The following is a 25,928-nucleotide window of genomic DNA, read 5'->3' as shown; positions in this document are numbered from 1 at the left end:
AATCACTCTCTCAAGAAGAAAGTAATTGTGTGAAAAGAAATAAGTGCAAGTGAAAATGTTCTGAAAAATATGTTCTTTACTATTCTCTTAACCTCCAACATGATCAGTTTTAATAATTAGAATTAGCGTGAGGATGATTCTTAAAGTCCTGCTAGCAGTCTACGTAAAGCCATCATTTCCTGAAGGAGGTCAGGCCACAGTTCTCATTTTCCAAGGTGTTTTTTTTTTTTTTTTTTTAAATATTGTTTGGCTTAATTTCTTCCGTTTTGCTACACTACACTGATTTAACTGTATAAGGCAAATAGTAGTTAATATGAAAATTGGGTTGTAAGATTTATAACATATGAACATGAACAAGTACCAACAAAGCCTGTTAGATTCATGAGGTTTTTCAACTGCAAATTGTTTACAGCTTATAATAAAGGACCTCACTGCCCTCAATTGGTACAGATTCCCAATAAAACATTGACATGACCATTTTTCCTGCTTCCAACAAATGAAACGGTTCCGTTCACTTGCTGCCCAAATTATCCACCCCTAAACAGGTGCCCTTATAACAAGATGACATTTCTTGGTAGTGGTGTGAAGGTTATTGCTAATCAAATATATATTAAAAATTATTAAAAAAAAAAAAAAAGTTTACATTTACTTTATTACATTTGAAAAAAAATTCTTGAAAATCACCCTCCATAAATGTTATTCAGGACAAACATAGTGAGCCAGAATTGCTCACATCTGGAGTACCTAGTGCAAGTGAGCGCACCAAGGTAAAGGTTGGCCAATTTCCCCACTCCAACGGACCTTCTATACCTGGGACTTTAGAGGAGAGTGGAATCAGGTGTGCTTGGAAAAGAACTGTGCTGGAATCGACCATCCCTGAACAAAGAGCACAATATTTTATGCGATTAAGCCATGAATACACTGCCTGATGACAGATTTGGTCCTAAATCAGACCGGTTCTTGTTCACTGAACACTAAAAGAATGGACCATGATTCTGTAAAGGTCTTTATTATGTCTATTGTTATGCAGTAGTACCGTGACAGCGAATGACAGGCGACGGAAAGGATAGATCTACATCCGCAATTACAACACAGACATAACACCCCGCCCTCCCCTCCTCTCCCCTCCCCTCCACGTTCCCACCCCATCTTCAATAGATTCTCAACAAACTAGGAACTGTTAAACCAAGGAAAAGGGGCAAGCAGTTGCTCATCTATGAACTGATAAAACAGAAATCTATAAAACAATAACAAAACTTGAACACTGCCATGCTTTCATAAAATTATACAGACTTTTTTTTTTTGAAGATCTATTGCGAGATTAGATAGAGGCTTATTAATGGTCATATATTAGAGATCACACATAGCCTACACACAGCTACATATGATCATATATGTATATATACACACAGATACATTTGGGGGGGATTACAACACTATGAACACAAATAGCTCAGGCAGACTTGGGCCGACTACTTATCATTGCGCTCAGTCTAGAACTCAACAGCTCCTTCAGGGTGCATCAGGGTGCATCAATGCAAATCTAGTAAAGCAGAAGCAACACAGAGGATCGTGGTGCAATGCAAATGCTGAGGCCGTCGTCACAACGCTTTGACCTATTCTGTCTGATCGTTTTGACATCACGTACAGAGCACCGGACTACCGGTAAGCCTATTCCTATACGTGTGTAGGACCCAAGTCTGCTGTCAGGGATCAGTGTCTTTAGAAATGCAATACAGCTACTCAACAAAAGCCTGTGAAAATCAAGAACACACTTGCAGTCTAGCCTTTGAACAAGCTCAGCTTCACACCACTTACGCATATTAGAGAAGGGTTAGGATGATCGGTTCCCCTGCCCCCGGTTTGTGGTCGCTGATTAACCAAGGATGTGTTTCACGAACAGCTAGAAGCTGCCAGCCGACACCTCGGGATGTTTTAGCACTACGAAACACATGCGAGTAGGCCTCAAAAACGTTCAGTCAACGTCGTTCCATTCATCACAACACGACGAATGTACAACTGGGTCACATTGTAGCTTAGGTTTTTGTGGATATGAGGAATGTCTCCGTCCAAAACAAAAAACAAAAACAGGATAAACCCTAAAGCACAGTTACGTTGCAAAGCTTAAATCATTGTCATACGTTTTCACATAGCAATTTAAAACTGCAGCAAGTTTAGAGTCTTTTCCTAACTTGCGTGGTTTAGTATTATTTTTTTTTTAGTTCAATCTGTTGTCAATCTTGATCCACTTTATATTATTAATAAAAAAAAATAATAAAAAAACCCACCCCCAAAAAAACAAAAACAAAACAAAAAACAACTGAGCTTTAATGAACTGAAATAGTTCAAATCTTTTTCTGAAGGTGATGGCATACATCGGCCCAAAATGTAGCTGGACCGTCATTCAGTTATTCATTTATCTAACTTTTTAATGTGCGCTTTTTTTGGTATGGAAACACAAGTAGCCAGCAGTGTTTCCAGAGGGTACACTCATCCTTAGATTTCCTCATGCATTCACCACAAGCAAAGTTCATAAGATTTAAATTGTATTGATTGTGGACATGAGCCGGTGACCTGGCATCTTGCGTGTGCTGAAGGCCTTAGAAAATCATGGCATGTCATGGAAATAAAACTAGGCATTTCCCAAGCTATTATCATAATCAGCATAAGTCCCATTAAGGGCACCAGTGGCAAAGCTTTGAGCCCAAAAAAACAGAAACAAAAAAACCCCCACAAAGGTGACGCTCAACTTTTCTCCCCCTCCCCCCGCCTCCCCCTATTTTTTCCTTTTTTCTTTTAAATACAAGCCACAGAACAGTTACCGGCATGCACATAGAATTTGAAATGTGCCACAGGGAGCCTGTGGAGCTTGTGGAAACTTAGAAGCCGTCGTAATCCTTCTTGTCCTTCTTCCCCTCGCCCTCGAAGCCGTCCGTGCCATCACTGTTGTCACGCCGCCTCTTGCGATTGTTCCGCATGTTGAAGCGCGGGTTCAGCTGAGGCAAGGGGTCCATGCCCAGAACCTTGTGGATCTGACGGAAGGCCAGGAGCCTCAAGGCGAACTGCGGAAACAAAGGGGGACAGGACATCAGCGCTGGCTCCCCAAAAGTACACGCAGGCCGAGGACCTAGTCAAGCTATGGTCCGCCTTTCGAACGATTCAGAGACCCAGGTGGGCAATTCCACAGCAACTGCCTTAAGTCATGAAGCTCCATTTTCTTTGGGCCCACTACCACCACTTCACCAGAGCACTATTAGGATAATGAAATAGGAGGTTGAGAACCTCTTGCCACAACTGGATAATGGGTGCAGATCACCACATAGCATGATTACTGTGTTCTGCATTTTGGGTGCAGGGTGTACACAAATTGCTAAGCTTTAAGATCCCATTTTTTTATGCGTGTGTGGTGAGGTGTAGCTGAAGGTGCTAATTACAAGAAGTCTAAATCCATAAACTGGCATTAGAGGCCAGTAATTTGGTCTTCCTTCCATTTGGTAGGGTAACTGTATGGTTTGATTGGGCCATGATACATTCTAGATAATAGTAATAATAATAAATAGTATAAATACAAGTGATCTTAACTGGTGGTGTTGAAAATGAGTGTAATGCAGTAGCTCTAGATTAATTGTGTAAGTGACTAAGGTAATGGTTAAGGTGCACGTTAGTCACTGTATAGTGTACACTTTTTACACACACACACACACACACACACACACACACACACACACACACACACACACACACACACACACACACACACACACACACACACACACACACACACACACACACACACACCGCCCGGGGAGCAGAGAGGGTAAAGGGCCTTGCTCAAGGGCCCAACAGTGGCAGCTTGCCGAGCCCGGGAATCAAACCCACAACCCTGTTATCGATATCCCGGCGCTCTAACCGCTGAGCCACCACTGGCAGTGTGCCCTAGGATTATGAAATAGGTGCCCAAGATAAGCAATGCCGTTTTTTTTTTTATGGATGATGAATTCAGATTGTTCCAAATGGGAGCAGTTCTTAACTGACTGGATATTTCTGCATAATTGATTTCTATGAATAAATGGGTTTCAATATAAGAATAAGAGTAGTAATTCATGTAAAATACAAAATGTTCATAGAAACTGAATCAAGCTGCAATTAAACATGGTATAATCACAACACCAAGATAATTTAGTCAAGTAATGCTTGCATGTTAAAACACTTACAACAGGTTCTTTTACATACCGAATACGACCAGTCACAGACCCTTTAAAAAGATGTGCCATGCTGCTTACAGCAATTTATCTTCACGTTAACTCGAAGTCTCCAAGTGACACATATTCAACATCCTGGAATGTCTCACAGGACAGTCTGTGAATGTGTGTACAAAATGTAGATGCGCTTGCGACAAAGATCAGCCCACTTTAAAAGGTAATTTAACATCATTACGTATAACCAGTTCGGACCCCTTTCAAGTTATGAAACTGTTGTAGCGTTGTTACATTTGGAAGTTACCTTATTATATTTACAAAAGTTTGACCATTACATAAAGAAGGCACACTAACGAGCAGCTCATTTAATTGCTGATTTAATTATTTTGAACAATATTCAAAACTCTGGGCTCTTCTGGTTTGAGGGTGCTTTCTCTGCATTTCACCATGGCATTCCTCCCCTCCTCTCCCCCCATTAACCTTTAAATCGTAGCCTACCATCACTCCAAAGAAGTGGCGAGTGTAATCTGGACGTAGGTTTACCTGAGCACTTGACGTTATATCTTCTCTCTGCTGCTCCTCCATGGCAGCCAGTGTGTCTGTGGGATTTTTCTCACACGGGTCGATCAACCCTGGACCGCCTGAATCAAAAAGCAAGGGTCTTAAGACATTAATTTATAGCATAACAATTTGCAGTACATCAGAGGATGGTTCTACTGTCCGGAAACTTTAATAAAAGCCTGTGATAGAATGTCTACAAAGAGCTATAAGCTTAATGCATGCACATGTTATAAAGCAAAGTGAAAGCAAAGCGGTGGTTTGAGGTTGGGTCGTTGATTCAATGTCTAGGAACTTTGCACTCTGCTACACAGTGCAATTCATGGTCTTTTTTTTTTATACAGTAGAACTCATGCTGTACACAAGTCAAACATTCCCATTATGCTTTAAATGAGGTTTTTAAATCATGTAAAAATCAGATTAGGCCAAAAATACAAGGCCCAACAGGCCCTGCCTTACCAGGGAGCAGAATGCCAGAGGAAATGCATTCAAAGACTCGTCGCAACGCATCACCAGGGCTCATTGGGCCAGACGCACTGCTGATGGCCTTCTCTACAAGCAGCTCCATGGCCTTGGATAGAACACACACAAAAGCTTATAGAACACACAGAGACAGGGACAAGTTCCAGTGTCTTGGTAGGACATGAAGACTGGGCATATCCTGCTGTTCAAGTTATGTGAAAAGTAAAGAAATCCTCTAAAGGAAAGAAAATGATCTGGAAATTGCCCTATAAAATGTTAGAGCATGTGAAGGATACATTAGCCAATCACACAGCCGTAATGGTTTCATGAATTTCTTTGAGGTTTCACTCATTACATTCCCAATAATCCCAATGGCATTGAACCCATTTATAATTTACATAACTGCACAACCTATAAAAACAGTTGTGGTCAAAACATGTACATACACTCATCATGGACATGATTGTCATGGCAACATTGGGTTTTCTATTTTTTAACAACGGTTAAGCAAGGCAGAGCTGCAGAACTGCTCGACTTCACAATGATCTTGCCATCTTCTTTGAGAACTCGCTGGTCACTCCATCTACAGAAGCCCATGCAGATTTCTCCTGTACAACATACGGAGAATTCGACCCTCCCTCTCTAGAGAGACCACCCAGGGGGCTTCCTGCATCAGACTCAAAACCCTGACACTGGCCTACAATGCCAAGACTGGACCAGCCCCTCCGTACTTGATGGCAATGGTCAAAAGCCGATCAGTACCAAGAGTCCTTTCAGTATCATGTACGGCTCGCCTTGACCCGCCATCCTTTAAGAGCCAAGGAAGACAAGCGTCCAGACTTTTTTCTGTCCTGGTACCAAAGTGGTGGAACGAACTTCCCCTGGTTGTCTTCAAATGCCGACTGAAAATCCAGCTCTTCCAAAAGTACTTGGGTTAAGTGTAGTTCCGAATATTGTAGACTTCATACTGACTTTTGTATTTAGTGGTATCCAAGCTTAGGAAAAACATCCTTAGCTCGCTTCTATCGGCTAGAATCCCGAAGATACCCAAAGACTAAGAGCGTCTGCTAAATGCCTTAAATATAAATGTGGTGGTAGTAGGACACTCTGGGGACATTTTGCTGCCAGCAAAACTGGGACATAAGTGGAGTAAACATTAGCACCTGAGAATTCTTTAGCATCCTTCTTAAAACCATCAGCTAGATGGTTGAAACCTGGACACAGTTGGGTGTGCCAACAGGACAAGGACCCCAAACACACTAAAAGGATTTTTTTTGGAATGACCGTCCCTGTCCGGACCCCAACCCTAGCCAAAATGCTCAGGACTGTGCTTGAAAGTCCAACTTGACCAATTCTATTAAGAACAGTGGCCAAATATCTAGCCCATTAATTAATTAAGTGATCGTTACTGGATGCCAAAAAGCATCTAGGGCCAACTTGCTAAGGGACATTTAACCAAACATTAGATATACTACATGCAATGGTTTTGACTTGGTGTTGATTTCAGAAAGCCCCCGAAAAATAAGAACGCCCAATATTGCCATGCCATCCATGCGTATGATGAGTGCATGTACATTTCCATCCATATCGTTATAACACGGGTGCAATTTGTTAACAATCCTGACAATGCCATGTTCACCGTCCGCAGGCTTCTTACTCACCCAGCTTGGAAAAGCAGACCAGGTGGGTACTCGCTGACAGAGGTCACGTAGGATACGAATAGCAATCACGCAAGACTGCAGTCCGTTGGCTCTAGCCTTCAGTGCAACAAAGTCAAGTTTAGTTAGTGACGAGAACAAGCATTTCCAAGAAGCCGTACGACGTGGGGGCTTCAAAAGAGGTGCAACACTACTGTTCACAATGGAAGCTTTTTTACTTTGTTGACAGACTCTTTAGCCAGTGCTTCAGAATATAAGCTGCCATTCCCAGCAGTATTTTACCTCAACGTTAGTACATGAGCTCAAAGTTTGCAAGACGCACTCGGAACACCTCCTTGGTCGTCTTGCAAACCCTGACCTCAGTTTTGCAAATACGTCAATCAAAAACTCTCATTTACAAGAGATCAGTCTCAAAAGAGTAGCATAGGAACTGAAGCAGTCAAGGAAATCTGCTTTACTTTGCCTGTGTGTTTGCCGAGTCAGCAACGTCACACACAGTAAACTAATCAGATGTTCCTTTCCTCTCAATCCCTAGTCTAAAGAAAATAATAATAAAAAAAAAAAAACTATAGAAAAAACAAAAAAAAAAACAAACAAAAAAACTAAATCACAAAGAACAAACGGTCAACATGAAAGCTCTTATTGATGACATTTTTATGCAAAGGTATTCTGCAGCCTTATGGAATTTATTTTTTATTTATTTTTTTTAAATATGAAAAGGTATATGGTCATGTTCTATTCTTAAAATGAAAATGTATGCAAGGATGCTTAGTGTTAAGATCAAAGACACGTATATGTAAAAAATATATATTAAATTCTTCAGTCATTAAATTTACTTTACTTTTAGCATCCTTGTATTCCTTTTTAACCCCCCACAAAGAATGAGGTTCACAATTTCAACAAATCATAAAAAAACAAAACTAAAGACTCAAATTAGTAAAAAGGAAATGAAAAGAAAAAGCATCTCATAAGGCTACATGAAGAAAGAAAAATGATGTTCCGAACCTGGAACCACTTAGCGTGGCGGAGGGCAGCCAGAGCGTCAAGGCATTTTTGCCTGTCCAAGACGTCCGCTGGGTCTTTCACCATACCCGAGGTTACATCTAAAAATGAATTGTCAAATGGTGGTGAGGAACGGGTGTTTGACCAGGTCAGAGAGACTGCCAAGAACACATTGCCACACATACCAGGTTCGCTCCCTGTTTACTTTCTGGGCTAACTAGACATCAATAATGAATTATAATAAAAATGACATTTTTCAACTAATCATCTAGACTCGTGTTTTCGTGAAGCGACAAGTTTCATATGCTCGGCCTTATGGGGACTTTAAGCAAGAGTTCTGGCATTAGACTGAGGCATAGTGCAGTCAGGCTTGGGGGGGGGGGGAGAGAGAGAGGGAGGGGGGGAGAAGAAAAAAAAAAAAAGAAAAAAAAAAGAAAAAAAAAGAAAGTAGAATGAGGGCATGATCATGGGCAAGAAAGTCCACAAATAATAATTATTAAATTTATTTATTGGACCAATCCAAAACCTGCATGGCAGAGGAAGCTGCTCTAAGCAAGTGATAAGCCACGGTCTTAATGGTTACCGCGTTTAAATACAAACCAAACCACTGGAAATGCACTCGCCAACTTCAGGTTTTCCACCCCATAACAGAAATTTCATAATTTCATTTTTTGGCACAAAAGCTGATTGAGCACTACAATTCACTTTCTGAATTTGTTGTGAAGTCAAGGACAAGAATTAGCATCAAATGCCAATCAAATTGACCCAGGTTACCTTAATAGTACCACACTGACTCCTTTTACAGCTACTTCCAAAATGTACAATTTAAAAAAGGTAAGTGCTGACCGTCCATTCCTCAAAATATCAAAACTGAGCTCCAGTAGAGAGCACAGATACCTTTTCTTGAGGACCTTGCCTCTTGTTGACTTGGCACTAGACTAGACTTTGCATTGGATGCTAGTTCGATTCCTTAGCCCACTTTTCTCAAGACTGATTTTACGTACGACCAATGAAATTACGAAATTTCAACAAGTCCCTTCAAAAGGAATTTGGTTCAGGTTCATTAATACTGGTATGCTTCTTTACTTCTCAGGGCGTAGGATGACGAGGGGCTGCTATGGTTTGGCATTTACAATAATTCATGCAAGTGGTGCAAAAAAAAAAAGAAAAGAAAAAAAGAGGAGGGGGTATAAAAATCAAGGAAGCTGTTGTTGAATGCCTGTTGTAGATGAGTGCTTGGTGTGACCCACTGCAGTGGCGTGGCAAATGGTAGGTGTGGCAAAGTGTTTGAGGAGGGGGCTTGGGAGGGGGACCTTGGTCAAAAATCCTTCCGGAGCTGGTAGACGTAGCCTCAGATGGGAAACAAGTTATTGAGAACGCAAGGAGGCTTTGGGCTGGACTTATATTTAAAAAAAAAAAAGAAAAGCTTTGGATACATGAATGCAGCAATGCGTGCTGGAAAGAAAACATGAAGCTCCCAGCAAAGAGGGGTTAGGACATCACTGCATGCATACCGGTCATGAGTGTGTAGGTGGGTGGGTTTGGGAAACCCCCCCCTAAGGTCAATGTATACCGAAGGCAGTAAAAACCCAGGTCCAACCAAAGATTCCTCTATCAAAGCCTTCTTCCCAAAAGCTTACTGATACTCCCCTAAGGATCCAAACGGGAACGGTGGCTTGTCAGAGTAGACTTGCGGCCCACGTTTAGCTACTTCTAACCTACTAAAGCTCACAGTTCTCTAAGAAATCCAGATAAGGAAGAGTTGTTAGGTTAATTTGGAGCTTAACTCACATTTGTTTTCTCCCCACCCCCCACCCAGGATACAGGCCCATCAACCAATCTAGCGATTGGTCAGGAAAGTGGCTTGATTCACTCAGGGGAGCACTTTCATTTTGGAACAAGGGACCTCAGAATGGTGAATCTTCTCACCACCAAACAAAACATTTGTTTCCTGTGGGGACGTCATTACTTTCCCACCAACATGATCCCTAGGTTTTTTGTTCTGTTCTGTTTTTTGTTTTTGTTTTTTAATTAATATCAGCCCTTGATTACAGAATCCCCTGGAGCACAGGAAACAAAAATGAATCTTACTCAAGACTAACTAGAATTACACAATGCAAAAAAAAGAAAAAAAGAAAAAACACTCATCATGCTGGTTTTGGGGAAGAGCTTCAAGAGCACTGGAGAGGTGTTACATAGAGAGAGGGCCCTGAGCAGCACTGCTGGCAATTAGTTCAATAACGGGTTACATAAAACCTGGTACCTGGTAGCTAGTAGCTCCGTCACAAAGGGAAACCGTAAACAGTACAGACCAGAATGCTCACCCCATACAAACGGGTGGGACATTTGACCAAAAGGTAAGCCTATGTCAAACGCAAGGGTCGACTGCCTTCAAAATATCGCTTCCAGACATGTTAAGCACTCTCATGTATGCCGATCTCTCTTTCTGAGTAAAATACAGCGCAGACTGCTTCTCAGGATGTGTAGTAGAATTTGAAATTTCCAAGGCTTTTGAAGGCACACAAACGTTCCGTTCCTTCCTTTCATTCAGATCACGGTGACTAAGCTCATGCACGTACCAGGTTTTATACTCCGGATCATTTTCGCTCTACTTCTGCACAGGAAAAGGAGCAAAAAGGACACTCCATTTCACACGATGAATCAAAAAGAATGCAACGCTACTCAGATCTGATAGCATCTCCTTCGTGCCAGCAGATGGGCTCTTTAGGGTGTCAAATCAACGTGTCAAATTCATTTCATAGGTGGTCAAAAGTAAGGGAGCAACATCTTTTCCAACCTCCATCCCGGGCGTTCTCCTCTCGAATGACTGGCGAGGTCAGCGTGATGGTCACCTGCATCTTGGGATCAGCACAGGACGTCAAGATGATGGCAGCTTCTTGGGCCGAGCCCTTCACCTCATACTTCTCTGGTGTTACCAGCTGAGAAACACAGGGGTTGGTAGATCGGCTATTAGATTGAGCCCAACAATAACCCTTAGGCATGACTGATGAGATCAGATCAGACAATAAGCATATATATATATATATATATATATATATATATATATATATATATATATATATATATATATATATATATATATATATATATATATATATATATATTTTTATCTTAACACAACAGGGTGCATTTATACTTGTGGTCCGCTTCCCTTGCAGGCAAGAAAATCCTACAGTCTTGCATTTAAGTCCATGGCGTTTGAGCAAACGAGCAGGCAGGGCTGATACTGGACCCGTGCCTGTGCACAATTGGTTGGGAAGTTGGGAAATTTACCATGGGAATTAACGGGAATAAAAATGGAAATATTCGAAACTAAAGGTGAAAAACATACGTTAGTGGCTAAAATAATCAGATACGATACAAAGACAGTTGAAGAACAAAGCTACTCCTGAATCCCTCAATCCCAAGCACGTTACACACGGCAGAACGATTAAGACCCCACCCTCTGCATGCACCATTCAATCCTCCATCACATGTACAGTATATGTCCAGATGCTTTCTACACACCTGATGCTTAAATGATCCAATATTTCCTACTAATTCCCAAAATAAGTAGGAAATTCCCAAAATTTCCATTAAAAGTTTACGCTTTGAAATATTTCCCAAGCTACAGTTCCCATGGAAAGTTTTTTTGGACATTTCCCACCCCTACTTCAAATGAACCAAGCTTGTTTGGGGAGTATAAGCGTTCGAAAAGCAGCGCTAAACTTCACCTAACCGAGCAATCGCACCAGGATTTGGACCAGTGTAAACATGCCCCAAGACATAAACAGGAAACCCAAAGGGTTAAAGAACTGCCAATTTCAATGCATAGGTTTGTATTGCATTGCAAGAATGTCTGTCTGGAAACGGCATCAAATTAATAAGATACTACTACAATTGTAAAATTAGTCAGCCCCCAATTTGCAATCCTCCAGCACAGGCTTTGCAGGTTCTTACTGCAGCCCAACACAAACAAACCCACGTCTACCAATTAGGGCCTTGAATAGAATCTGATAAGTTATAGCTGGCATGTTTATCCAACACATGACTGCAGAATAGAGCAGAATGGAACAAGGCGGCGGCCGTTTCAGGATTTATTGCCTTGGGTTGGGTGAGGGCTGAACCAAAACATACATCAGCACTGGATACGCTGTTATCAAAGAAAATCAGCGCAAAGATCTGTACCGTGAGCTGTTTAGGGAGGTGTTCTACAATGCGTGACAGCAGACTCTTGCTGGGCTTCTCGGAACACAGGAGAACAAGGTTGACGTTCTTGTCTCCACGCAGAAGGAGCCCTTTGGCCAGGACGCCGACCCTCATCACCCCCTTCAATGCTCTGTAAGAAACAGTAAGTCAGAGGGCTTTGCATTTCCAACATACAGTATACGGTAAATCCTTTAGATCTAAAGCCACCATAAACAACACTGGTCATTACAGCTGATTATATTAGCGGTTGAGTAATCCTCTGATTATTGAAGCAAATCTGACCATTATTACTTAATGTAGACTTCATTAACAATTCTATATTAGTAACATTTTATCATCTAAAAGATGATCACTGTAAATCCCTACGCCGAAAAACCCAGCCCAGCGACGCCTGTGAAGTTTAAATATGTGAATAGAATTGATTTAACCTGACTTTTTAAATCTGATATTTACCTTTAAACTGGGATGAATAGTAATAATGCTATACCACACAAGAGGCACTTACTACACATGAACCACACCTGAATAAGATTACATATAGGAGTACAAGAGCAAAGGCTAGAGGGACTATAGCAAATTAGAGCGAACGAGAGGGAGTCGGTTGTCTCCATGCAAGAAGCCCCAGAAGACCAACCCTCCGGGACTCTTCCTAGAAGTTCTTACTCAGAGAAATTTATCTTGACCAGATTATCATCTTTTACACAAATCTCTAGTCTAACCAGCCATCCCAAAGTGCCCACATTGCAACCCTCGATTAAGTGAACACCAAAGCCCACCCAACCCCAACTTGGGGACTGCCGTTAAACGAAGACCAAAGTGCATGTTTACCCATGTTAAAATAAAAAGACCAAAAGATTCATGAGGAATCCAAATACATTCACATGACAGTACAAGAAACAATTCTGGACATACCGGTCTTTGGGCGGCTCCTTCTTCTCCTTGTCCTCTTCTTTGCCCTTGTCTTGGTCAGTGATAATGTCGGACACTAGCTTAAGGGCACGCTCTGTGATTGACACAATCTTCTGGATGGCCTGGAGCTCATCTTCGGAAGGGTAAATAGCTGCGTGTTTGGTCATCACATAGCGATCGTCAGAAGAATCAGGACGACGTGGGGGCTGAAACACAAAGCAGATCATAGCAAGCAAGTCATGAAGGGCAGTAACCAAGTGCATCGCTTTGTACACAAATTTAAAATACAGAAATTACACCACTTTTTACAAAAAAAAAGAAAAAAAAAAAAAGAAAAAAGCATCCACTTTTACATTTTTTAATTGTCTGTATCAAACTGTTTTTCCTTCATTTATTTCCTTACTGTTCTGATTTCTTTTGTATCTTTTGTACACTTGTGAAGCACTGAGCTAAATTAATGCTACCCATTTACTATACCTGTTCTACGAGAATAATACTCATTTTTACTACTGAAACTTGTAGAACAGTAATTTTGAGTATCGAATAATTATACAGTGCTTCTGTCTGGTAAAAAAAACTAACCACAGGTCCTTGCGGCTGTGGCATGGGCATTCCAGGCCTCACCCCAAGGAGACCGGGAGGTCCTGGTGGACCCTGTGGATATCCACCATCGGGCATCCTGCGCCTCTCCTCCCAGTGGTGCTGCTCTTCCTCCATTCGTCGCCAGTACATGTCCTCCTCATAGCGCCTACAAACGGGGAAAAGGGGTAATTGCAGACGTGGTTTTCACTGTTTCAGTACAGCTGCAATAATAATAAAAGATTTAGATCAAAACTCACCTCATCTCCATTCTCCAGCGCTCCTCTTCTTCCCGCCGTCTCCAGTACTCCTCTTTCTGCATCTGCTTCCTCATTTTCTCCTCTTGGATCTTCCGGGCTCTGATACTAGGCTTCACTTCCACCTGGAGGTCTGGATTCACCTTTTTCTACATTGACAGGGGAACAGGGTCAAGCGCTTTAGCTAAGAAATGACGCAAGAGATGGGGGCACACTACACTATTTTTTTATTTATTTTTTTTAACATACCTCTTAAACCGCAGATTTATTATTCAGTTACTTCCATTAAACTAACATGCAAGTCAATGCAGATGCTAGATTAAGGATTTGAAGCATGAAGATCTTGTGGTTGAAGCCAAATTATGCAGCATTATTACCATAAAATATCATCTTCAAACTTAATATTGATGTTCCACTGAATTCAAACAGGGAGAGTGGTACGGCTATCCTAGCTGATCCTTGCTCAGTAAACAAGCATATGACATTTTGTGGGCAGGACAGTTTGCGAGAACTGCTATGCAACCAAAGTCAGATTTGTGTATACTGTGTCCCTCTACATGCTTCCTTCACTTCAGATGCCATTTTCTGTGCCTCCCAGCTCCCAGTCTAGAAGTGCATGTAAAAAGCATGCATTCAGGGATGGCAGAAATTCCACTTCTCAACTGTAGGTGGAGCCCAGGAGCAAGAAATGGCAACACTTGCATACTGTTGCTTTAATTAATTCAAAATATAACTTTATTGAGCAGGGCAAAGGAAATGTGATTATTTAGTGTTCATCATGTTAACCAAGATAACAAAATGTCCAAAACTGCTGAACACTGACTTAAAAATGAAAAGCTGCCCTTTTTAAACAAAAGCCAAGAAATATCATTTAATGATACGGAGCAGCAGAGTGTAATATTCAACCTGGCTTGACCCTAGTTTTATAGACAAGCAATCTGGAGAGAGAATTCAGCATAGTATACAGATCTGGGAATAAAAACAGCATCCACAAACCTTGTACTGCAAACGATGTCTCCTTCCTTTAAGATGCATCTCTTTAGCATTGGGGTCATTAAAACTGCATTCACACAGTTTGCAGTGGAACCGGATGACTTTTCCTTCATCATTCCGAACCTGTAAAAATCAGGAATCCTCCTCATTAAGCAGACACTTGTACTTGGAAATAGACTATCTGGAAAAACACCGATCTTGTGAAACTATGCTCTTTCGTAGTTTGGGAGTTGGTTACCTCCTCAACGTAGTCATGTCCGACCGGCTGGACATCGCTCTGCAAAGCTGCCAGAGCTGACTGCGGGGACATTGGATCGGGGATGTCATTTTTAACCTCCTGTGACGGCGTGACCAACGAGGACTGGACAGGTTTAGCTGCCTCAACCTTGGAGTCGTCCAGCTTAACACCAGTAGTCTGCAACTTGTTTCCACCTGGACAGCAGGGCAGTTGTTAGCGAGACCACAGTTTGGCTATTTAAACACATACTCCTATGACTCCAACTGACTACTGACCACCATACCACTGCTAGGCTACAGAACACAGACAAAGGTTCTAGTACGGTCATGGATAGTTGCAACAGGTTAAAATGGACTACAGTTCCCTTTTCCTTCAATATACTGTGATCTACTACGATACTGTAAGCAAGAACCATAGAACGGTACCTACCAACAAAGTTGATCTTGGGTGTGTTGACCTTTTTGACCGCAGCTGTGGCGGCAGAAATGCTGCCAGGGGCTGGGCTCTTGCCCTGTGCAGCCGAGGTCAGGGTGCTGTTGACCATGCCGACAGGTTTGAGATAGGAGCTGGAGATGGTGGAGGAGGCAGGCAGAGAGGACGCAGTGCTGCTGGTGGAACTGTTGATCGCAGAGCTGGCAGCCTTACTGGAGGCTGCTGTGGTGGACGTGGAGGCTTGGGTCACCACACTGGGCTCTGTTGAAGGGATGGGCTTCCCCAGTTTGGTGTGCAGTTTTACAACCTATTGCAGGAGAGGACATAAAGAGGAATACGATGTATGAACTGCTGAAAAGGTCTTTTTATAGCTTTATGAAACACGAATGTGGTCCAAGTGTGTAGGGCCCGTGTTTTTACAGATCTGCCATGTTGGTCTTTTCTTGCCATGAAAAACAGTGGAACACTGCGCACACTCAAGTCAAATGTGAGTGTAATTTATTACATAACTACGCAATTATATAACCCAGTGTAGAGAAAAGGCCACTATTTCTAGGCTTCTAAAGGTTAACAGATATATCCATGCATGAGGCGGTCACCTTGTGGAATGAGTCATTTACCTTCTGGTGTTTAGCTCCGCGGATGTGTGCAGCGTAGGCATCCGCCCCGGTGCAGGCGACATCACAGAGTTCACAGCGCAGTTGGTTCTGCGTGCCGCGGGCTGAGCTGCTGCCTCCGCTACTGCTGCTACTGCTCTGAGAAACCTTCAGCGCTGCCTCCTTTTTCTTGTGCTTCTGACCCTCCAGATGCTCTTTATATGTCTGCAACAGTGAACAGAGAGACTTTAGGAAAGAAATGCATTCCTTTATGGACAAGCAGACTGAACGAATGAATACAACTGTGATTCGAGATGATGCAGGAATACCACTCGAGAGCTTTTTCAGATTAAAATGAGTGGTCACGGGAATAACCTTACTCAATTATTGTTACGGTCATGCAAAAATCTTTAAGAGAAAAGGGAAAAAAAATACTCGAACGTTAACCTTTTATGTCAAAGGTTTTATTTATTTTTATTTCATCATGCAGCATTTATACTGGTCCACTCACCAAAACTGTATAAATGTTAAGGAGAACAGCCAAGTCACATATGGCAAGTTTAATTTAATGTTATGCTGCTGCAAATTCACACTCCATGACATATCAGACTATTATTATTATTATCTGCCCAGTATTATTTATTGGATATCAATCTTGAATACAGTTTTGAGCATTATTAACAACATGACATGTTGGATCCTCGATTTCTGGTGAAAGAAAAAAATATCATGATTTTTTATATTGCAACATAGATTTTCCATCCCTGCAGTATATACCGTTGGGGCAGGAGTTGCTTCATATTAATTAATTAATTTAATTATAAATAAAATAAGTCAACTGCAATGAAAGTCAACACTGACCAATTGGGGAATTCCTGAACAAAACCACAGAACAGAATGCCTTAATCAGATCAACATGCATATCGCTGCTGTCCAATTGGTCAGTTTTGGGTTTACATCATGGTTGGAAAGCAGTAGCGGCTCTGTACACTAATTCTGGATGAATAGACCAATAAAAATGCTCAAAATGACTTGCTAGGAGTCCTTATTTTACATTGACTTTCATTCAAAGTTAAGAACATTTGTCACCATTTTAGAGGTGCATGTTTTCTCATTGGACAATGAGAAGATATTAGAAGATATGAAGGGCACAGCAGCTCTCAAGCGAAACTCAAATGACGTTAAAATCTCAGTTGCTCATTCCGCTTCACTTAAAACCAAATACAACCCAGGTTCTCAACAGCAGGACTCACCTGTGGACCTGCGCAGCTAATTTTGCAAACGTCACAGTAGTGTATTTGCGGCGGCTTGGGGGGCTGTTTCGGTTTGAGCGTCTTGTTCTGGAAGGTGGTTTTCTTGGTGAACGTGTTGCCAGTCCAAGCTGCGGTGGCAGCGGCCGCTGCAACGGCCTGCTTCTGCTGCTGTTGCTGCTGCTGGTAGTACGAGGATGCAGCGGAGTACACTGCTGCCTCGTAACCCGAATAGGACGTGCCTGGGAACAAAACGATTAATCACACTAAAGAGGTAAAAAAGTCCGCCAGCATTCTCCAGATAGAAAGCCGTGGGAGACGCACACAAGTTCATCGAATACACTTTCGGCTCGCGCCAAGGACCAAATCCAAGTCATGATGTTATTCGCAACAACATACAGGCGCGCAGTTGAGTCATCGGTAGATTTAAAGGGCACCTTTGGATCTGTCTGGACTGTGCATGGCAACTGGTCCCGATGTAAAGGATCTAAAGCTAACATTTTTTATAAAACTGCATGTCATGGTTTTTATCCTGACAGTATCCAACAGAACACTCACATTAGTCTATTCAAAAATACCCAAAATGAACTGCCTAGGCCAAGAAAGAAAGGCTTCTTACCAGAATATGTGACCGCATTCGTGCTGTAGGTGGGGCTCTGAGAGTACGATGGGACCACTGAGGCTGCAGCGGCTGCCACTGGCTGTACAGCTGAGGACACAGGGTAGATGGAGAAGGTGGAGGTGGCGGGACTCGGGGTGGCTGGCTTTATGGCTGTAACCTGACGCGTTTGCTGAGTCTGCGTGTAAGGTGTGGCGCCTTGGCTGTATCCAGTCTTGGGTGCTGGCAAGAGTAAGGGATAACGAGGAAATATTATCGATCGCTCACTGACGACATGACAAGCAATTTCACAAAGTCTTCTGAAAGCTTAAGAGGACTGCAAGATGTCTGGCTGTTCTATAAGCGATCAACATATCAACAAAAGACAGACTAAACAATACAAAATGTTACCAGTTTGATAGTAGGACTCCGCCACGGTGGGTTGTGGTTGAGCAGCTGCGGCAGCTACAGCCGCCGTAGCCACGGGCTGTTGGTAGTACTGTTTACTGTCATAAGCTACAGCCGGGGCTGAGGACCGAACGTAAGAATAGGAATCCTGCAGAGGTAAAAAGAAATCCAGTTAGACTTAATTAGAAGAAAGTGTTGATCGTTACAGTCAGCTGCAGGTACAGATCAGCTACTGTAATTAATATTCAAACTGACTGGTTAGAATTCTCTAGACGGCTCCAAGATCGAACTAGATTTCCACTGTTAGGCCTTTGAAAAAGAAAACAATGCGAGATCTTTCCACATCAGCTTTTTTTTGGCTGGCTATTTCAGAAAGGACACATCTGGACACCAGAACATGAAGTATACAGGCATTCTGAGAATGCCTTGTTGAAAGTCACTTGAAGTAAATCCAAGCAAGGATGGGCAGAAATTGAATGGAAAGATTTCAAGAAATTAAAATGCGTGACAAGGAATGGGAATGGTTAGTGCATTATACAATGGTTTGACAGAATCAGAAATAATCATTAAAAGTGTTATACACACACACACACACACACACACACACACACACACACACACACACACACACACAATGTACATGACTGGGTAGAGGTTTCATTTGCCTTGAAATTATCTTTACGGTGTCTTTTGCCAGAATAATCAGAGCCAAAACAAGTTAGGCTCCAAGATGTCTGTACATCACACACACACACATATCCACGTCACGCAGCACACATTTTTACACGTACATCATTTCACCTTTCAATGTACTTTCTATGTCTCAAAACAGGGGGTTAAAAGCAGAGTGCGTGGTGGTGAATGCTGATTGGGGCATATCATTTACTGTAGATAGTGTTGGAATAAATTTCTATTCATTCCTAGGTTGGAAAACATAGGTTAGTTCTGCTGGAGGAAGGTCGGGATGTGCAGAGTTTGAGAGATTTTGATAGTCGGGGAATAAGAGTGAAGCCGGGAGGACGCTCAGTTTTAACTGGGATGAAAGGCCGTGTTCAAACTTTATTATTTTGTCAGATTTTTGTCTTGATTTATATTTTTCCATCACTATTAAAGTTTTGTCCAATGGTTTCATCCAAAAACTGGAAAAACTATCCTGGGACTCTTACAAAACGTAAAACTGCAGCCACACCAAATACTGTGCCTGAAGTAAGTAAAAGATGGAATGAACAGGCATAAAGTTAAAGATGAATTTCTTTAATATTGAAGATCATTTTTTCCATTTTTCAAACAAAAAAAAACCCAAAACAACTGGTAGCCAGTTTAAGTTCTTCCTTACAAAAGGTTTCTAGCTCTGCAAAGATACTTGGGCTGTCTTGCTGGACAGCTTTAGTCACAGATTCTGGATTATGTTTAGGTAAGGGGACTATTGAGATATTCCACTGTAGATTTTGAGGTGCATCCAAGACCATTATCCTGTTATAGACACCATCCTCTTAATCTTCAGGTTTTCTACAGATGATTGGTTGTTTGCTTCCAGAATTTGCTGGCATTTCATTGAATCTATTCCCCTTTCTACCAGTGCTACTGGCAGCAACACAAGCCCAAAGGACGACTGATCCAGCTCTGTGCTTAACAGCTGGACGGAGGAATGAATTTTAATCGGCAAGGACACACGAAAGATTTTCTCCCCCATGATTATTCTTTTATGAACGCTATGCAGTGATTCCTCAAAAGTTTGCTGGGTCTTGCAGACCTCGAACGTGACCTTAACCTTAACTTTTTTTTTCTACAACAAGTTTTCTACTTAAGCTAGGGTGCCCAAACTTTTGCCTGCCACCGTATATGTGTACATACCAAGTCTTTCCACAAACTTACCTGATAGTTCTGGGAGGTGACCGGAGGAGGTGGTGGCGGCACTTCCGGCTGGCGCTGGGCGTACCCGTAGTCGGTAGCCGCATGGGCAGGCTGGTACCCTCCATAAGCGGCAGCAGTGGCCGCCGCTGCCACGGCGACTGGTGCAGGCCTGGCTACGGCAACTGTGGCGGCTGTGGGGGCGTAGGCTGCGGCCACAGTGTGAGCCGCCACTGGTGCCTGGTGCACAGTGTAGCTGGCCACTGTCGTGGGGTGGGTGTAGGCTACCCCAGCGGTCGGCTGCTGACTGCAAAGGAAGGATGTAATCAGAAAAGCTCTAAAATAAATAAATATATATATATATATATATATATATATATATATATATATATATATATATATATATATATATATATATATATATATATATATATATATATATATATATATATATATGCTCTGCCATAACAGATTAAGGAGGGTCATTGAAGTACATCAACAATACAATTATTCTAAAATATTGTACATATTTACATTAAGTGGATGATGCATCTATAGTCATTCTTTATATTTGCTGATCAGAAAGAATAATAGAGACCCCACTGTATTGCTAAAAAGCTAATTCTGAGTTGTGAATCGAGACTTTACACACTTTACTTGAGATCAGTTGGTTTGCTCATAGCCTTCATTAGAAACCTAAAATTTGAAAGTTGAAAACGACATTGGTCAAACTGCAGCTTTTTGCCCCAAATCCTGATCAGTCTTGAACTGGTACTCATTATTTTAATAAATAAACAGCTACACCCGCACCAAAAACGCAGTAAAATGAGCCCATCTTAGGCAAGTAATGCTAGGCTACCCACAGCATTATAGTGCAGTATAAGCTAGCCCCGAGTGATATAACTGGGCGATAATATAAAACCTCAGATATTCATGGGCATGCTGTTAATTTAGCCATGAAATAAAGGGTAGGGATGCACATATTCCAGGCTAATGTGAGCATCCAGCAGGGCATAATTCAAACTGTAGAAATAGAGAGAACCCAATTGGAGAAGCATCACAAATACATAAAACAAATGTAAACACAAAAAGAGCAAATTAAATGAGGGGCATTTTAGTGAAGTAGCCCAAACCCACCTTAATTTCCCCCTCTTCCCACAAAGATTGAAATATTACTCAAAACTGAACATCAGACTGGTGCAAACTTCTCTAGGCAAATATCAGCCAATATCAATATAATTCTAAAGTCCCTAAACATCCTCATTACTGACCTTTCAGATCGTATGAGGACAACGCTATTGGTAAACGGCTATACTCATTTTCGATAGAGTTAAGAGCAGATTATTGGACGGATAAAACCTAATCTTTCTGCTTTGACTAAATGCAATAATCCCTTATTTGCATGCGAGAGGGATTTACAGTAGCATTACATATTTCCCCGATTTTTGATTTAAAGGGGATTAAAAATTCCCCAAATCTTCAATACATCTGGTAGTGTATTTGCGATATTAGTCGATATTTGGCAGTGTATCTGCTGTATTGCGATTTTGGCAGTGTTTGTGGTTCTACTGGTTTTGGTAGTCATCATTGTACCTGTTGTACTGGCATTAGTGGTTGTATTTGCTATTATACTGGTGGTCCTATGCTAAAATAGTCATGATAAACAGGTGTCTGAGTAGATCATAGATAAAGCACGCCGATCGATGCTTGTTTCAGTTGCAAGATCATAATTATTCCTATTTTATTGGTCATAGGGCAGCGTTTTGTAATTTAAACATTGTTGTTGTTTTTTGTAAAATTGGACTCATTTCTTGTAGAGGTTGCCGTGTTTGGCAGTTTTGCCTTGCTTGAAAGTGGATTTACCAAGGATCCAAAATAAAATAATCTGCAATGATCTTATACACATCTGTGCTTTAAGTGAGAAGCATTGTGTAAAGGTGCTTTCTATACTAAATGAAACTTAATCAGGATGTTTAACGGTTCCATAAAAGCATATCAGTATGTACTTAAGGCTTGAATATATTATTAATATTTGAACTAATTATTATTTAGATTGTATATATACACACACACACACACACTGCCAAGTCATCGACTTTTTGTAACTGTGTGGCTTGCTATCCCTTTGCAGCTGCAACACTAAATTTCCCCACTGTGGCACTAATAAGAGATTCATATATATAATCTTAATTCTTTATTAACTGAAAAAGGCTTGAAGTGAGGTACTTCTAGAAGAAGTGGGCAAAAGGGACAATATTTGAGCATGGTGATGAAACCAGCAGTTGATTAGTAATCAGAAAACCAATGTTTTTTCCCCCAGCCATAATGAATCTCGTTTTCATTGCATGCAGTGAAGCAAAATGTTGCTTTAATACAACGAAAACACTGTAGTACTGGTTTGAGAGCAGCTGCATTGTGCCTGGGTGTCCAAATCTTACGATCCATATTAGGCATCCTAAAAAGCACCCAAGTATCAGGATTACACTAGTTTTTTGGTGCATCACCCACCCTAGCTTGCCATTCACATGTTTGCTTGTTTAATAAGGACACTCTGTGGCAAATTAAGGCACATGACTTCATGTTATTGTGTGTTGGTGCTCCCCAACTAAAAATGCTGATAACAGCAGTTATATTCACCACTAAAAGGCTACTGTAAAAACAGGGCAGGTTAGTCATACCGGACTCCTTCTTTCTGAAAGGTAAACACCGGAACAATACGGGTCAGCCTTCACGTGACGTTTGAGACGTGTCAGTGGAGATGTACATGCCTCGCACTCCCTTTTAAACTAATGGGTCTGTCCTGCTACACTGCTCATGTCCTTTATACTGTAATAAAACTAAAGATCACCAAGGATTCTTATTTACAGGGGCGCTTTTTTCGAAGGGCTCATATTTTACATATTTGTTTTGTCGCCATTCGACTCAAAATAAAATACTACAATACCAATCCATTTGACAACCAATTTTTACAAAGCAAATTAAACGGGCTGTTTAATTTTTAGCCTTAGCACTAAACCCTGGATATCTGCAGTACGAACGGGCGGGGCTCAACTGTGGCATGCTGAATAAAAAGGCAGAGACATGCAAATGAGCTGATTCTTGTGACTTCAGAGAAACGGTGAATCAAAAACGCCATTTAATATAAGATTAGTTTATTGATCTTGAAAGAAACTGCTAACAGATGCAGTCCCCTACTACCAGAAATGATGCAGTTGAAAATCCCATGTTGGGGGAAATACGCAGAGGTCAGCACAACCGGAAGGCAATGGCTGAGCCTCATCCTGGGTGGGCCACTTTCTTGTTCATGGCATCTCCCCTGCCAGGCATTTTTTAGAAGGTATAATAAAATGATGCTGTACGGACTCGGGAGTAAATTGTGCAATTGAACTTCTACACAGTTTATGTAGAAAGTTTATTCGTGTAAGGTGAGAGAAACTCAGCTTTCCATGACCTGGGACCTTCGGGATAAATACAGACAGCACAAAAGACCTGACAACTACAAGAACAACCTGTTGACCGTTACCCTGCATAGGGGCATACCCTACGCCTCTCTGTAAAGACAGCAGATTTACATAGCATAGTAACTGGACTTTCTGCAAAACATGGCTAAACAGAACTATATTAAAACCAAGATGGCGCCGCGGAGGTGGCAGCCTGTTGCAGCAGCTCCTTTGCTGTAAATAATATTGTTATTGCTCTTTTAATTCTTATTTATATTGTGTATATAGTGTAAATTATTTATCCAAATTTTTGTAACTGAGTGTCTTGCTATCCCTTTCTGCTGTTACACTGGGAATTTCCCCACTGCGGGACTAATAAAGGACTCTTATCTTATTAGTCTGTAGATAAACGCCAATGTAAAAAAAAAAAAGCCTGAACATTTACAGTCTTTGTTAAGCTTAAGTGCAGTAGACCACCATGGACACCCCCCGCCCCATTTGAACCCTATAGACAGACAACAACACCGGCCCTTACGATCAGCCAGAACATACAGCATGGTCAGATCTGCCCCAGTAAATCAGACACTGATCATCATCACATCTATAACGTTTCAATTTGGGTTCTTAATGGAAAAAACTATTAATATAAAATACTTATAAAATGACTGCCAACATACGATAGCAGATAAATCAAACAGGATTGTGCAGGTGCAGGACACCGGCAGCCGAACTGCTTGACATTCAGAGAGTCCTTGACAAAAGCCCACTCAGACCCTGTCATTCAGGACGGGGAGCCACTAGAAGTGATCACTGATCAATGCAGCTGGAACTGAACTGGCCTCCTCCTACTTCTACCGAGGACGAGATCGTTAACCCCAGTAAAACAAGCCAACGACTTCTGCGCTTGTCGGTGTGGACGGGCACTAGCCAGCTAGCGCGATTAGCTAGCCTGCTAGCCGCTCTACGGTGCGGACCCGGCTCCAGGATGACAGCTGACCGCAGACACACTGGCGTGTCCAGCAGCGCAGCAATGCGTTTAATGCAGGCCTAGCCTCGACGCATCCGTGCGACTCTTCCTCACGGAGCCGACGTTCATCTAAACATCACATGCTGTTAAAATAAGGGCCGATGAGCAGGTCGGTAATCAGGGGCTGTAGAAAACGCTCATGTTTCCGTAAACAAGACGAGACGAGGACACGAGCGCTGTGGGTCGCTCGTGAACCAAAACACGACCCCTGCCATCGCCGCCCTGAGGGGACGTTAGCTAGTTAGCTAGCTAGCTAGCAGGCTGGCTACAGTAACAGCCCGTAACTCGCCGGTCTAAACACTGCGACAGAGGAGCAGCAGTCGTCGTTTTAATGCCAATACCGCGTGTAGCTGGATTTCCTACAGTGACTCGGCTGCATTGAGCCTGGCCGTGTTGTGCTCGCTGTGCGGAGCCCCCTCCCCCACTGCTGAACAATGGCAACCGGGATATCGTAAAGCGCACTGCTCGCTACAGGCAGCCCTGATCGCACCGTTGCTAGGAAAGGAAGAGAGAGTCAACATGTATAAAAAAACAGCACCACAGCAGGAGCTCTTACCTGTACTGCGCAGCAGCACCGTGGGTAAATCCAAAGTAGTTGCCGGTAGCCATTTTGGCATCTTCACCTAGCCGGCTGGGCACTGCAGAGAGACAAGAGTGACCGTGGGTGAGCGAGGCTACAGCTAGCTAGCTCGCTCGCTCGCTCGCTAACGGGCTAACCAGCAACCATGAACACCCCGCATTACCCATGAGCTTAGCTAGCTAGCTAACTACTGCAGATCACCAACCCAGCCCTGGTGTTTACCCACACTAAAGCCCTCAGGGCCGGGTTACAACCGTATCCATGTCGTCTGCGCCCTGACAGAAGGTCGGCGTGTACGGGTTTTATTACATTTTACTCACCATAGGTGAAGGAGACCACTGGACATATGGGAATCATTGGGTTCCTCTTCTCTGACGAACTCTGACTCATAACCAGCCGTATTTATATCAGAACAGCGCAGCAGGAAGTGGGCCAGGGTACGCATGCGCAGCGCGGCGAGGGCACGCTGGGAATAGTAGTTCTGCAGGCTGATATTGCACACAACATTGGCGCAACGTTGTGTACTTTCTTACAGCGGTGTCAGTATGGTTATGTGATCTACTTCACCCGTGTATTAGGAGTTCATGTCCTCCACCTTCCCTTCTTTTTCGTTTCCACTTAGGGTTAGCCAGTGGTGGGTCTGGAGTAGGACTACTCCAGCTCATTGCAGGGTAACACACAC

At 42.3% G+C, this 25,928-nt stretch overlaps 1 protein-coding gene and 1 non-coding gene across 3 annotated transcripts; both read right to left on the bottom strand.

Annotated features, from left to right (window-relative positions):
* Nucleotides 1–1,136: 1,136 nt before the first annotated feature.
* On the bottom strand, nt 1,137–25,657 carry zfr (zinc finger RNA binding protein). 2 transcript variants are annotated; one of them, XM_072664515.1, is made up of 20 exons: nt 25,567–25,657; nt 25,223–25,304; nt 20,224–20,506; nt 18,352–18,496; nt 17,962–18,183; nt 17,346–17,584; nt 16,117–16,317; nt 15,494–15,803; nt 15,065–15,258; nt 14,830–14,949; nt 13,837–13,982; nt 13,580–13,745; nt 13,001–13,203; nt 12,068–12,218; nt 10,677–10,818; nt 7,883–7,980; nt 6,881–6,976; nt 5,217–5,328; nt 4,743–4,840; nt 1,137–3,062 (listed from the first exon to the last, which is right to left on the bottom strand). In XM_072664515.1, the coding sequence occupies exons 1-20, from the start codon at nt 25,634–25,636 to the stop codon at nt 2,880–2,882; spliced, it is 3,261 nt and encodes a 1,086-aa protein (XP_072520616.1). In that variant the 5' UTR covers nt 25,637–25,657; the 3' UTR covers nt 1,137–2,879. The 2 variants fall into 2 exon arrangements, with proteins under 2 accessions (XP_072520616.1, XP_072520617.1); XM_072664516.1 differs by having other exon boundaries at nt 13,622–13,745.
* LOC140542556 (U1 spliceosomal RNA) lies at nt 23,364–23,530 on the bottom strand. Its single transcript, XR_011978118.1, has one exon. It is a non-coding gene; the product is annotated as a U1 spliceosomal RNA (small nuclear RNA).
* Nucleotides 25,658–25,928: the final 271 nt, after the last annotated feature.

This window comes from Salminus brasiliensis, chromosome 20 (assembly GCF_030463535.1).
Source record: "Salminus brasiliensis chromosome 20, fSalBra1.hap2, whole genome shotgun sequence".
NCBI lineage: Eukaryota > Metazoa > Chordata > Actinopteri > Characiformes > Bryconidae > Salminus > Salminus brasiliensis.
This window is presented reverse-complemented; position numbering and strand designations above follow the sequence as displayed.

What these genes read in the sequence shown, in the direction of transcription:
- zfr (XM_072664515.1), bottom strand. Translation starts at nt 25,636, where the DNA reads ATGAGTCAGAGTTCGTCAGAGAAGAGGAACCCAATGATTCCCATATGT. An exon ending in AGTGGTCTCCTTCACCTATG is followed by an intron (nt 25,305 to 25,566) that starts GTGAGTAAAATG and finishes GTCTCTCTGCAG; the next exon opens with TGCCCAGCCGGCTAGGTGAA. An exon ending in CACAGCCGCAAGGACCTGTG is followed by an intron (nt 13,204 to 13,579) that starts GTTAGTTTTTTT and finishes TTTGTGTTTCAG; the next exon opens with CCCCCACGTCGTCCTGATTC.